The 14,616-nt window shown below is 47.5% G+C and overlaps 1 protein-coding gene across 3 annotated transcripts in view; it reads left to right on the top strand.

Annotated features, from left to right (window-relative positions):
* Positions 1–14,616, top strand: part of TTC7B (tetratricopeptide repeat domain 7B) — a 336,037-nt gene that overhangs the window by 49,006 nt on the left and 272,415 nt on the right. For all 3 annotated transcript variants that reach the window (XM_029597785.1, XM_029597787.1, XM_029597786.1), the window contains exon 5: positions 9,365–9,486. In XM_029597785.1, the coding sequence (XP_029453645.1) occupies positions 9,365–9,486 (122 nt within the window). The remainder of the gene's footprint in view (positions 1–9,364; positions 9,487–14,616) is intronic.

The raw sequence follows: 14,616 nt of genomic DNA, 5'->3' as shown, positions 1-14,616 counted from the left end.
CATCCTCCGGTCCGGACTCTTACTTTAAGGAAGAACGGATTTAGAGGAGCCGTGGCAGGTGAGGTAATGCTGAAAGCCGCTCAGCTCGCTCTGCTTTCCTCACCGTGAAACATCCAGGACAAGTCGCAAAATAAAGCCGGATTACTTCCAGTAATTGATAACATCTCATTATGAAATTGACCTTGATTTGATTTGGACTTAATTGAAATTACTTTGATAGGCAGGCAGAATTGAAAGTGAGTGCTCTCCCCTCCTATTAATGCATCTGCGGCTAGGCACTTGGATGTGCTGTCCATGCGGAGTGAAACATGAACAGCAGATGAAAAGATCAGAGGTTAGGGAAGGCTGAAATGATGACTCAGCGGATTCCCGGCTGCGATTGTTTTGACAAAGGCGTTTGATTGTAATGCAAGCCTTTGATATGTCAGTGAACTTCCCTCTTGAATTGTCCATCGCTAAGGGTGCTTAAAAGCTATTCAGCGAATTACAGACCTGCATAATGCCGATTTTTTTAAATAACCCTTTCAAACTGTAACCTTGGAAATGATCGCACTGCAGCATCTGAGCCAGGCTTGCAGCTGCTGGCGATCAGCAAGCAGATGCAACAGATTTGGGCGCGGGGGATTTAAAGGCAAGTCGCAGCTTTTTTTTTCCTTTGATGGTCCAATAAAAGGTATCGATACCTACCAGGATTCCAGTTCCCTCCTTTTTAAAATCTGCAGTAGAAATCAAGTGGCAGCGCTGTTAAATATAATCTTGTGAAGAACAGAACATAGGAAGTGCCATGCTGGCTCACACCAAGGTGCATCGAGCCCAGCATCCTGTCTCTGACAATGACCATTAATCTGGGTGGCAGGTACCTGGCAGATCCCAAGAAGTAGATCTCACTCCCAGGGATAGTAATAGCTAATAATGTGTTATGGGCTTTGCCTCTTTTAAACCCCAGCTATGTTAGTTGCCTTGAGCGTATCCTCTGGCAAGAGATTCCAGAGCCTGATAAAGTACTTTCTATGTTTTAAATCTGTTCCTTGTTAGTTTTGTGGCATGTCTCCTTGTATTAGTATTATTTGAAAGGGTAAATAACCCTTCTTTATTGTTGCGTTCGTGCCTGTTCTCGCCCTCGCTCCACCCTCTCTACCTTTGTGGCGACTCCCTTCGTGTCTGACGGACAGATGCTGCCGCGGCTTCTCCTCGCCGTACTTCCTGGAATCCCCGGGCTGGCCTGACGCTGCGGATCCGCCATGTTCCTGATGATGGAAGGGTGCGCGCGCGCGCTCCAGAGTTTGTACCGGCAAGGGTGCGAACCTCGGGGGCGTCCTCCCGTAGTGATGTCATCCGCTTCCACCTTAAAGGGTCTTTGCTTGCTACTACGAATCGAGTTAGCAAGGGGAATTATTTCTCTGCTGCTCTGCCTCTACCTAGGGGTACCCACTCCACGGGGGCCCCGCTCTCTCTTCTTGATTTCAGATTGCTAAGACGGGATCCGGTACTCGCTCCACGAGGGCCTACGTCCCTGAATGCTCAGAAGACTCCTTACTACCTGGAAGCGATCGCAGACGTGAACACAGTGAGTTCTACAGATAGGAACTGGTACTCGCTCCACGAGGGCCTATGTTCCTAATCTCCAAAGACTCCCTTCTGCTGATATCAGAGTTTCTCCCTGCCCTCTGGAGATGAAATGATCGAGGACAAAGGAAACTCAGTAGAAGCAGAACACGTCTGGCAAAAGCAGGGCCAGAAACAAAGGAGCCTTAATGTGGGTGGGATTGTTTTCAGGTTAAAGTAGTTTATTTCACTGTCATATTGCGTAAGTGATTATCACCATAGGCTCACAGGCCTTCTCTGTATGGTTTAAACCTATCGGACTGGCCACTCTCGGAGACAGGATGCGGGGCTCGACGGACCTCGGTCTGACCCAGCAGGGCACTTCTCATGTTCATAGGACCCTAAGTTAGACCCCTAGGTCTGCTGAAAATAAGTGCCTGAGTTTAGGATTGCTGTTCCCATCCCGGCGTTGGGCGTCCAGCGCTGATAATCGTGACCTGCCACCTCCCCTGGCTCCACCCATATTTTAGGATTCTAAATTCAGGAGTCTAAATGTGGATCCTTAGATAGGGAACATTTTCCACTTGCCAGATCCAGGCGCCAAACTCCTTAAGTTAGGGGTCTAGATCTTTTGAAAATCGGCCTCTTGGTTTCCTTAAAGCTGCCTTTAGCATTGAAATGCACAAAATAAAAGAGAGATTGCAGAATGATCAGATCTGATGATCTCAGAATTGCAGAAAGAAAAAAAAAAATGCAATAAGCACAGGTGGCCAGAGAGTTTATAGAGAGCCAAGGAGCCCAGGGAGAGAGATAACATCCATAGGAAAAAATGTGCGAATGCTTCTGTATGATTCATTGGTGAGAACTCATCGGGAACACCGTGTCCAGTTCTGCAGGCCTTTCCTCCAAAACGAAATGAAGCAGAGGCAGTGCAGATGCCAAGACGTTCTCCCCCCCCCCTCCCCCACCCCTGCTGGGCAAACTCGAAGGGCGATCCCCCCCCCCCCCTGCCCTTGCCATGATTCGAAGTGCCCTGCGTGGTCCTAGCCTAATGGGGTTCCCAGTTACGGGACCGTAGCCAGAGATGCCGAAAGGTAAAAGTACTTGCCTGAGGCCTCGTAGACTTTTGCCGGCATGGGTGGAGGTCATAGCCCCGTGCTGTTCACTGCTTCACCGCAGCTCCTCTCCCCACTGCGGAGATTCGGTGCTGAAAGACTTCGAAGAAGGCGCTCGCAACAGGGGGTGCCTTTCTCAGGAAGCCCAAACCATTTTCTCTCTCCCCAGCAAGCAGCGGGGGTTTTTTTTTTTTTTTTTTTTGCCAGCGTGGAAACTTCCAGCTCTGCCTTGGCTAGAATTTAACACCAGACTTACAGAACGGCACCTCAGGTCGGCTCTTGAGTTGAAGACTAGCGAGACGTTAATTTGCGGGTTGCATCCAGAGGCCACGTCGTGTGATGATTTGTGACTGCCGCGCCTGCTGACGCTGATGTGCGCGTTTCGGTGCTTTGCAGAGCAGACAGCCCGTGGCGCTGAGAGGCTCGCTGCTCTTCCTGCCTGTGCAGACTTTTACTGGCCTTGTCTCTTCAGGATGGCTCTCTCAGCAATGTAGGCGGTCGCCCATTAGGGCTGCGCTCCATGGGCGACCTGTCTGCGCTCCATGCTTCCTGTCTTTCTTCAGGGTGAGCTTCTCCCTTTGAGGTGTCAGGATAAACAGGAGAGAGAGAGAGAGAGAGACTGAATAATTCACGGTTTTAGTGACCGATGCTTAATTGGCAGAACTGGAAATTGAAGTTGAGTGCAGAATGGATGGCAGCGCAGGCTTCTCCACACCTTGCCCCTCCGGGGCGTCTCCTCAGGGCGCGAGGATAATTCGGTCTCCGTGTCTGTACTGTCTTTGCTCTCTCTTCTGCGATTGCCCACTTGTGATGGCGGATTTTTGCCTTGTGGACACCTGTGGACCGAGGTCATTCCCCTCACTTCTTCACACGACTTTCAAGAACATAAGAACATAAGAAATTGCCATGCTGGGTCAGACCAAGGGTCCATCAAGCCCAGCATCCTGTTTCCAACAGTGGCCAATCCAGGCCATAAGAACCTGGCAAGTACCCAAAAACTAAGTCTATTCCATGTTACCATTGCTAATGGCAGTGGCTATTCTCTAAGTGAACTTAATAGCAGGTAATGGACTTCTCCTCCAAGAACTTATCCAATCCTTTTTTAAACACAGCTATACTAACTGCACGAACCACAAGCTCTGCCTGCGCTGACGTTGGACCAGCGACTGAGAAGTGAAAAGCAGCCTGTTCCAGCGCCAGCCCCCCTTATCCATCCAGTTCTTTCTCTGCCATCGTTTTAAGGCGGATTAGACTTTTTACTGGTGTGGGGGAATGGGTCCTGTCTTTTCCTGTAATGTTCAGTCAGTAGACGGGACACTTTGATTTCTTCTGCTTTTGATCTTATGCCATGCACAGGCACTGAAATCGCTGAAAGCAGAAGTGGAGCAAGGTAAATTGCCTGCATAAAAGGACCCAATCAGGAAATATCGTCCCATCTATTAGCAAAGCAGTCCTCCCTTTCATGTTTCTGAAGCTGAGCTGTAATCTTCATCCGTTAGTGCACGTCAATCTTCTAGAGCCATCTTCTCCGTTCTCCTACGTGCACATTGCTGAAAGTCAATCAATGTTTAAGCCATTAAAGAGATGTGCCAACAACGAAAAGCAAAGAGGAATCCAACGGGTGAAGGAGTCCCAGGGGTCTGAATGCTCTGGCCCTGGTACCACCCGTGTGGCACCTTGGTGACACTTCAGTCTGTTCTGCGGCATCATAGGATCTCAACAGAGTAAAGCCTCGGTATGAGCACAGAACATCTTCTACTAATCTTTTAAGCAAAAAGAAGAAAGAGGACATTATAGCAGGACTTTGAAAAGCGAGCTTAACTGTACCTTCGGTACTTATTAGACTTCAAAAAACCTGTGCCACCTCAAGAAATATTTTGTAAAGGTGGTGTGCCAGCAGCTCATGCTGGGCAGGGCAATGGCAGCTGGGTTGTGTTGCAGTGAAACTACAAAATATCTTTCTGTTTTACATGTTTTCTGCACCATTTGAATGTACATCGCAGGAAGGATGGAGGCAGCCATTTTGTTTGTGAGTGATGCCATTGAAGACGCACCCATTCCTGTTATAGGGTAAACCCGTTGACAGGACCACATTTAACGGGCTGGTTTTCTTTCGGCTGTAAATATGCCGCAGCCCTGAACGGAGGGGCGCTAGTAACACACCTAATTCAGCATCATTAGTAAGCACCTCGCTTCATGCCCGGCAGTATTAGCATAAAACCTTGAAAACTGGGAAATAATGTGCTGTTGCCTGTCACAGTGCGTGGTGATCAGAGTTAATGGTTGCTCTCTTTTAAATATTTTGGCCATCTAGATTTGCAGCATATAGGTACAGTAGATGGGCTGGATTTATAGTTCACAAAATGCAGGGTTGGTGGGACGGGAGGAGGGGTTAAGTGCTGCTCAGACAATGGCAAAAACAAGAATTTGAAATATCTCTGGAGAGGCCTCTAACCTGCTTTCATCCCTCAGAGAATGTGCTAGTGCTGTGGCTGTAATCTGAAGGAACTGAGAGCATGGAAAAACAAGGAAATGCTCGCAGCTTCCCAAGAACAAAAGGCTCAATTAACCCAGATTCCTTTTGACCTCTGGAGCACAAATCTAAAAATGTGAATAACAGCTCTCATATATTTGGCAAGAAGTAAGATACATATCATGGAAGCATCTTCAGCGTGCTCTGAAGGCGCTTCCTCAGTAGCCTGAAATCAACCCATAGACCTACACAGAGCCTCCCCCACCCTGCATTCACCTCTGCAGGCTGTCAGGCCCAAAGAGCTAAGTCAGGAATAAGTTTGGCCTGGATTGTTGCTGTAGCTGTGCAGCTCTGCGAGTGACCTGGGCACTTTCAAACTCTAGCTGAAGCAAACCCCTTTAATTTTATTCTCTTTCATAAACAACCCTAAAAAAAATGTTAACAACTCCTCACTGTTTCAGGGGTCGGCCACTCTGGACCTTGAGAGCCACAAGCCGATCGGGTTCTCAAGATATCTGCACTGAACATGCATGAGACATATTTGCATGCCCAGCCTGCACTGCGGATATCCTGAAAACCCAACCGGCTTGCGGTCCTCGAGGACTGCAGTTGCCTACCCCTGCCTTATGTTAAACGCTGGATAAGGTTTCACTTGCATTTCTTGCCAAGGATTGCAGTGCTGACTTTTAAAAATAAAATCTTTGGCCTACTCTTAACACCTGCAGTAGCTTATACAACATTTATACCAGTTCTGCTGTGTGTTGTATGCTCAACAGAGAGAGCTGAGTCCGTACTGCTGAATCCTAGAAGTGAGTGGTGAATTTGTAAAGTGTAGAAGTGTCCTGAAATAGCTTTTGTGTGACTGTGTGGTGGTTCTGCAGTTTCCAATACGCTCTTTTTCCTGTCGATAAGCCATGCTGTCTGGGGCTGCCCTCCAGCGGCCCTGGGGCGGAGCTTCTCCTCAAGATCACAGAGCTTTGACTCTGCACCTGCGCGGGTCTTCCCGTGCGTTCGCCATTTCTCCACACTCTTTCTTCTTCCGTGCTGCTAGCTGCAAGTGGAGCTCTTCTCTTGTCTCCTTGGAAGACTTTTGCATGCAAGTGACTCACCCAAACAGCACTTTTAAGTGCTGCCATGGCGCCCAAGCCGCTTGGATTTAAATACTGCCAATGTGACAAGGATATGCCCATTGCAGATGGGCATAAATATTGCTACATCTGCCTGGGCCCTGAACACGACCAGTCCACCTGCCGGGACTGTGATCAGTTGTTGCCCAGAGACAGAGGGCCCAGAAAATTGAAAGACTAAGGGAGGAGGGGGACAAGCTCTTATGCCCTGGTGTTGGAATGGCTCTCTTCACATTCATCCCCAGGGCCGAAGATGCATCATCCGGAAAAGTCAAGGAGAGCCTCCTCCCTGGGCCCACTGAGCGGAAAAACAAGGCAGAGCCAGGTGGGACATCCTATCACAGTGCTCGATCTCCCCCACACCCCAAGGAAACACCAGGCGTCGGGGAATGCGTTGGTAAGACCTGTGCCAAAAACAGCGTCAACAGCTGTCGGCAGCATCGAGACCCATGGACCGATGCAGATGTTGAAGCAGAGCAAGCAAGACGCAGGGACACGACACACCGAAGCATGGCTCCCAAGGCCCGCTCACATCAACGCAGAGACCTCCCAAGCATAAGACAACGCAGGACCACGTAACGAAGCGTCCATCCATGACGCACACAACGCAAATGTGCCATGTGTCGAACCCGACGCAGGAGAAGCTGGTGGGGAAGCACAAACCTCCCCAAAAGCAGACTTCCCACAAGGGGAAACTGGAGAAGTAGTGTTCTCACCGGAGGAGCTTTTGGAGCTGGGTTTCTCGGATGTGGAGCCGCTCTCAGATGACCATTTCTCAGTGGGATCCTCTGGCTCATCACAAAGAGTATACTCAGTCATGTTGGTGTCAAGAAGGAAGAGGCACTCGCCTCAACTACTGGAGCCCCTGGCGAAAAGGCATAGTGACGAAAATCCAACTGAACACGGTAGGGAACCTGATTCTACAATCCTCTTAGCTGCAGTGCCTCCTCCAGCCAGAAGAGCTAAGTCCACCTGGACAAGGGGCAGGAAGGGATCTCACCCACCACCCAGAAGAAGAGGTAGCAGATCCCTAGAGAGGGAGGGTTAGCTTCCCAAGCAATGTCTCGAATCTCTGCAATTCTGAGCAATTTTTTCACATCCCTGGAGAGTAGTAAGCAAAGGAGTCAACCACCCAGCCCCTTGATGGAAGAATTTTCCCCTACCAGGGAGTTCCTGTCTCCACCATGGGAGGATTATAACCCATGGGATGAGACGGTGGACCCCTATCCACAGTTCTCCCCACAACCAGACTCTGAACCCAGAGACTCCCCTCCAGCTTCACTGGGGTCCTCCATGGGAATCCCGTCGGACCCACCGGAGGAACCACCAGAGCCGTCTTCACCCCTAGAGGACCTATCCCTATTCTAAGTTTGAAGTTCCAGCTGAGCCTTGTCCTCCTATGCAGTCCTGGACACTGTAACGGACAAGACCTGGGAATCCCCCTTCTCGGGGCCAGCAGTGTCCAGGAAAACCAACCTTAAGTTCCAGATGAGGAAGTCCCCTTCCTACGGAACAGCACAACTGCCACGTGTTTATGTAGTGGTAGAATCGGCCATGAAGAAGTCTAAAAAATCTAGGCTACACTCGAACACTCCACCAGGTAGGGACAACTGTTACTTGGATGAGTTCGGACAGAAAGCCTTCCAAGTAGAGTGTATGTTAAATGCCAAGATTCAACAACATCAATTCTACATATTTCAATACTTATATGATTGTCTACAGTCCCTCAAACCGCACTTCACGGCTGATACATCAGAGAGCGCGTTGCCTCAGCCCTTCATGGATCTGGAGAAAGGATTGCGCCACCTCCTTTGCACGGTGTATGAGGTGTTTGAAACATCGGCCCGCTAACCCGCCCGCCTTCCTGGACAGCCTCCCTATTCCTGCTGTGCTGGATAAGCTATGCTACAGACTGAGGAGACATGGCGATCGCACGGGAAGACCCGCGCAGGCGCAGAGTCAAAGCTCTGTGATCTTGGAGAGAAGCTCCACCCCCAGGGCCCCTGCAGGATGTCCCCAGACACCGTGGCTAATTTACCCTGCTTACGGTAAGCGAAAACTTGCTTTTCTGTGGTGGTGTGCTTAGCACCAGGACTGATGCTCTTTCTCTTTTGGGCTTCCTGCTGTTTTGAGCTAACTGAAGTAAGGCAGCGTGGGGATAGATTTATGGACAGATAATCTGAACTCCTTGTGCTGAGTTTAGGGCGACGTTGGGCAGGAGTCTGCTCACTGCGTTTCTCACTCCCAGTTCCAGATGCTGGCGACATCAAGCACGCGACGTTACGTATTGGGAAAGCAATACTGGAGCTCATCCATCTCGTAATGGGGTTATGTGTTACATGGTTCACGGCGGGGACCATCCTGAAAAGGGTACATACAGGATATTTCCAGTACTTTCTGGAATTGCACCACATCGATGAATAAACATCTTGAAAAGCTCTGTCAGTGAGTAACTTTGGGCTGTACCTTTTCCTGCTTCCTGAACCCAGATGAGGAGGAGCAAGGAGAGGGAACTTAAAGAAACCAAATTGCCTGACGAGAAGGTTTTCCATGGCAGGATCTTCCACGTAGAGCTTGTGTGACAGAAGGCCGTGTTTGATCTCCATTCCCAGCAAGAAAGATTTGGGAGCTTTCTGCCCATGTATTGTAAGAAGACCTAAAATATCATTTTTCTTGTGGTTTTGTGATGCTTTGCAGGTTTGTGATCATTTGAATTACGTAAGAATTATCCAGACCATGTTCAGTCTACTCATGCAACCGTGGCCGTGACCAGTGACTAGAATATGAACAAGCCTGAGGTCACCAAACTCACCCCACTGGGGATCTGTGCTGGATTTGAATCCGGAGCTTAGTCATGAAAAACCCGGACAAACCCCCGCTCCCCACTGTGCCGCTTTTCCTACGTTCTCACTCATTTAGTTGACAGACCTGCTTTCTTGGGGGTTTTTTCACCCGTGGCTTATTGAAAAGGATTGATGTTTTTTGCTCTGTGAGGCCAGGATTTTTTTAATAGGCTTTTTAATGTAAACAGGTAAAGCATGATTGGCCTGGTATGTGAATTTTGACATTTCATGTGCCTCCTCTTTCTGTTCTTGCCTCCTCAGGTGATGCTTTCTAATATTCAGAACAGAAGCCCTAAGCCAAGTCCGGCTGTGCAGGATCAGGAGCTCGGATTTTTCCTGGAAACGGGGCTTCAACGAGCTCATGTCCTGTACTTCAGAAATGGGTAAGAGCCCCTTGTTTGTTTGTTCAGCCAAACCCCAACCAGAACAAATAAATCAGAGAGCAACAGATGGTTCTGCCTTGTTGTGGGGTAGATAGTGGTTAATTGTGTTGAGTATTTTAGTTTTTGTAATCAAACCAGGAGTCAGCATTTTATATCCTCAGCAAATTAGAAATTTGCAGAAAGTTTGAGGGCAGGCTTAGCTGACCTAATGAACGAGGTCTCGCCCACTACCCAGAAACTCCCAGACTCCTTCTCCCCACCTCAAGTGGAGCCATCAGGCCCGGTGCCTCTCCCTCCCATGGGGTTCACAGCCTCTGCTCTGCTGACGGAGCAGCGTAGTGCTCCCTGGGTGATCATCGAAGGAGCGGGTTTGAGAAGCAGTGGGCAGGTGGTTGGTGCCGGGGTGCAGCGGATCACATCCATTATACCCAAAAAAGTGTACTGTATGCTGAATTTTAATTTAAGAGGCCTGACGCACGAGAGCATCATTCTTCAGTCTGGATTAAATGAGATCACTTGCGTGGCCATTAGAGTCTTTGTCCTTTGTGTTTTACTCTCCCTTTCCATTTCTGCCCATGGCAGCTAATTTTGTCCTCTCTGTCAGGCCAATGCATTATAGTGCTCTTGGCCGAGCGCGCGGCTTTATGCATGTTTGGCAGAATCCAAAACCCCTCCTGCAATAAGGGGATTAGCGTGTCCAAAAAGCGCCTCCAAACTAGCGCGTAGCTAATAGCGCTCATTGCATTTAAATTCATGTTAACGAGGCTATTAGCTATTACTCTCCGATGCAAAAAAAAAAAAAAAAGGCGTTAATTCTTGAGGAGCCCCAAAAGTAAACAGAAAAGCAGACAAAACTGCTTTTCTGTAATTCCTCCGACTTAATATCATGGCGATATTAAGTTGGAGGAACCGAAAAAAGGAGAACTGGCAAAAAAAAAATTGCCAGCAGTCAGGTTAGGCAAATGGACACTTGTAAGATTGAGCGTCCATTTTCCTAACCCGCTGACAGCCACCTCTCCTGGGCTTCCGATGCCGAGGAGGTGCTAGGGGTTCACAGTCTTCCCTAGCGCCTCTTTTTTACCGCGGCAGTCCATTTAAATATTAAGTCCGACGCCCGGGAGAGGTGGATTGGCGCGCGTTAAGAGAGCGGGCACTCAATCTTGAGCGCCTGCTTAACGCGCTCCAATATTGCGTCAGCCTGTGTGGCGGGTGGCCTTCATGAGATGGAGCTGAGAAGGGAGAAGGAACAGAGACCCCGCTGCCATTTGCAGAGATGCCTTAAGATTGGAATAAAGTAACAAAATCCTCTTCTATGAGACCTCTTTAGTTAAAACCCCCCCCCCCCCCCAAAAAAAAACCTACAAATTTAAATTTTGTAGCAAAGGTGGGACACTGCTTGTGGCTTTATCTGCATGTTACCAGTAACTTGCTTATCGTATGCTGTTCAGAGGTGATGTAACGTAGGCTTGAGAGAAGATGATATGTTTCCTTCACCCCTGTAATGCTTGCCTAGAAATCTAACATTTGGGGTACACTGCCCTAACACTGTGCACACTCCTGCTGCTAAGGCTACCTGGAGTAAAAGGATGTTGGTATTTAGACCATAGTTTTATTGTAAGGGGTGGACGAGGTTTGGCGTTTGTGAATTAACCAGCTATGCCAGCTTTGGAAGAGTCTGATGCTCTGCTCCTTGCCGGAGAGTTATGGAAGCCTCTGGATTCTGGAGAGGGGTTCGCAGGAGACTTGCAGGGAGCCGATCTTGCCAGTAGGTGGCTTTGATTGACTCTGGCCTTGTGTAAGCAAAGGGTTTCTTTTACAGAAATCTTCTATGCTCGTTGACATGACAGTGCAGGAATTGCATTTTGTTAAACTTTCTTTACTAATTGTTTCTACATGAAGGGTCTCTGGGTATTTTATAAAACAAAAAGATCAAATATTGTTGCTTTTTGTAGCATTATTTGTAGCAGGCCCTTGAGGGAGGTGACATTGAAGCCTGTGAGAGCGAGTGTTGTGGGAAAGAAGATCATTTCCTTAAGTGATGGTGTCATCCTTGACAAGGGTGAGAAGGTCCATACAGATGTTTGAGCAGCTGCTGCTTTCAGGAACTTTGCACCCTGCTTACATCTTTTATCCATGCGCTTAGCTTCCACACAGCGGGGGGGGGGGGGGGGGGTTTCATGGAAGAAATGGTTGTTCCTATCAAGGATATAAATTGAACCCTTGGGAGGCCGATATTCAGCACTATTTTGTCCGACTGTCTGGCTGCAATTAGTGGTTGCCACTTAGCCGGATAAGTGGTGAGTGAGATGTGGGCAGATCGGGGAGGAGCTACTTATCCAGTTAACTTAGCCAGATAAGTGTAGATTTCTGACTTGTCTGGTTAAGTTAGCAGACTAAGTTAGACCTGCTCAATCAGCCGGATAAGCCTTATCTGGCTAGCTAGTGACGTTTATGGGGATATTCAGCAGCGTAGATGTGCTGCAGAATATCCCTTGTGAGTTTGCTGGATAAGTCTGATTATCTACCTGTGGGTCTTTACGTTTCACTACTGCAAATTACCAGGGGAAAAAGCAAATGCACACCGAAACAATGAATTTTGTCTTTTCAAATGTCCTCCGTTGTCAGTTCTTGTAAGGTTGTGCTGCTGGATAACTCTGCATAGGGATCCTCATTATGTGTGTGTAATTCCGTCGGTTGTATCCTGTCATGCAGGTCTTTCTTAGATTGTGCATCTGGCCTCCCTTGATCTATTGTATAAAAGTAAAGGCATTCACTTTTCTCTATCCATTCTCAAGAGCTTCAAAACTCTGTCCTTTTTTTTTTTTTTTTTTACAGAGCTGAATTATTTCCTTATCCCTAGGTAGTCAATTATTTTTTCTTTCTAAACTAAAACAAGCCAGGTTAACGGTTTAATTTTTGTGATTTTTGGGTGAGAGTTGAAGGTTTAAGGAGTCGAAGCTTCAGGTTTTGACATCTGCCTTTTTGCTTTCCCGTTGAAAATTGTCTCTCTCCCATTTGCGGTCGGCTTTATTTGTGGCGGATTTCTCCAAACGGTGCCTGACTTCCGATGGTGGGGGTCATCGCCATGTGCAAAGAATGGAATGTTCCTTGGGGAGCTGGAAACGTATCGATGGTCTGTCTTTGTTTTCCAGTCCAAGTCTCTTCACTGCTTGTCATCCAACTACAAAGAAAGTAGAGTTAACACACGAAGGTGATTTCTAATATTTCCCTGCTCTTCTGCAGCCGTATTTTCATATTTAGAAACCATATTCCTCCTGAGAGCAATGAAATTGCTAGACTTCCAAATAGTAAGTGTTATTTGATTCGCAAGAGAGAGAGAAGTAGATCCAGTAGTTTTTATATCTCAGAGAGTAATAGGATTTCAGAATAACAATTGGGTCCTTAATCCAGCCTCCGAATCCCGGTAATCCTTTCACGAGCTCGAATCCCAAAAGGATTTATATTTTTACAGGAAAAATGAGATGAGAACATGTATCGATTTTCATTGTGTCAAAAGCAAAGTAATTTTCATGAACGTAAGTTTATCAACAGACTACATGGGTTATTGGATTTATTTATTTATTATTTTAGCTGAAAGAGGAACTCGCTCGAAATTGTAGACCAGTAACGTTCCCAGGGAATGGTACAATCTGTCAAATTCAACTCATTCTTCCAGACCTTCTCCAGACCAGTACAAGCAATCTTTTGCAGGCTCCTCAGGTGGTCTGTTTCTCTGTCTGAGCCTTTTGCTTCCTGCTCAGCAACCAACTATTTAAATACTTCAGATTTGCCCTGAAAAAGTACAGATGGGGACTGATGCTGGTGTAGATTCCAGAGAAACATTGATTTACCTAGAATTTTCAGTGAAAACGTTCATTTTATTTGCTCACTTAGAGGTCAATTTTAAAATTGTTGATCGCACAAAAACGCCCACATACGCGCATATGTGGGCCACGTGCAAGCGACGCGGATTTTAAAAGCTGCAATTTATGCATGTAGGTACCCATGTGTGCGCCAAACATAAGGGGGGCAGGGCATGATCTTACTAGGGCGGGGCTAACATTTACATAACTCCATATTTTAAAACTGCTCCTGATGAGAAGCAAGCCTGTAGATCTCGCATTTTAGGGCTTACAAGGACAGGGTGAGGGATCCCGGTCAATTGGGCGGCCTGCGGGATGAAGAACCAGGGGGGTCTGGGAGACCTTGATATTGACCGACAAAACCGGTGGACTAATTGGAAAAACTTTGTGCGAGCATGTTTTAAAATCCGCTTACATATGCGCGTTAAAGCTAGCAAAGTCCTATGGAAGTTATGCGAAGTAGGTTTCCTTGAGTAACCTCCAAAAATTAGGAGCAAACTTACGCAGGGAAGGTGTATTTCAAATCATACGCATGTTTTATAATTGGCCTGTTATATACTCGCCAATACCTAAGATTATTCTCTGATTTAATTTAAAAACTATTGTACTGAAGATTGCGTGATAGAATGTTAAATTGAACTCACAATATTGGGCCAGATAAGATGATTCACAAAGGTTATTTTTAGCTGTGTGAAAGTGCCTGTTTATTTTTGCCGGGATATGTGTTGGTGAGCATGTTGAAGTGAGCCCTGAGCTAATGCATGAGGCACCTCATTGCATAAGAACTCAGGCAGATGAGTTCCCTGCGTTTCTAGTGCACACGGGTGGTATCTTTTCTTGTATATCCTTCCATGAGCCCATGAACACAGTTCGCAGCTAAAAAATAAGCTTCAAGAGCAAAGCCCGGTCAACATCCACACAAGTAACCATTTCGTCACGGAAAGAGTAGTGGATGCATGCAATGGGCCTCTCAGTGGAAGTCGGGGCTGTTGGAAGGGCAAATGGGTGCCTGCTTGGACACCGGTGCAGGGGGCGGGAGACGGGAATGTCAATGTGTCTTGCTGCCGCTGTCACTGCAGCGGCAGATGCAATCTTCTACGTTCTTGCATCATTAGTGGGGGATTATTCATTCCAAATCTTCCTAACTTAGTGGGCCACAGTATCGGCTTGACTACACTCTGATGATCACATTGCAACTGTTCTGAAGGAGCTGCGCTGGTTTCCATTGGATTTCGGGTCCAAATTTAAGGTTTTGACACTGGCCTTT

Source organism: Rhinatrema bivittatum, chromosome 4 (genome assembly GCF_901001135.1).
Source record: "Rhinatrema bivittatum chromosome 4, aRhiBiv1.1, whole genome shotgun sequence".
Taxonomy (NCBI): domain Eukaryota; kingdom Metazoa; phylum Chordata; class Amphibia; order Gymnophiona; family Rhinatrematidae; genus Rhinatrema; species Rhinatrema bivittatum.
This window is presented reverse-complemented; position numbering and strand designations above follow the sequence as displayed.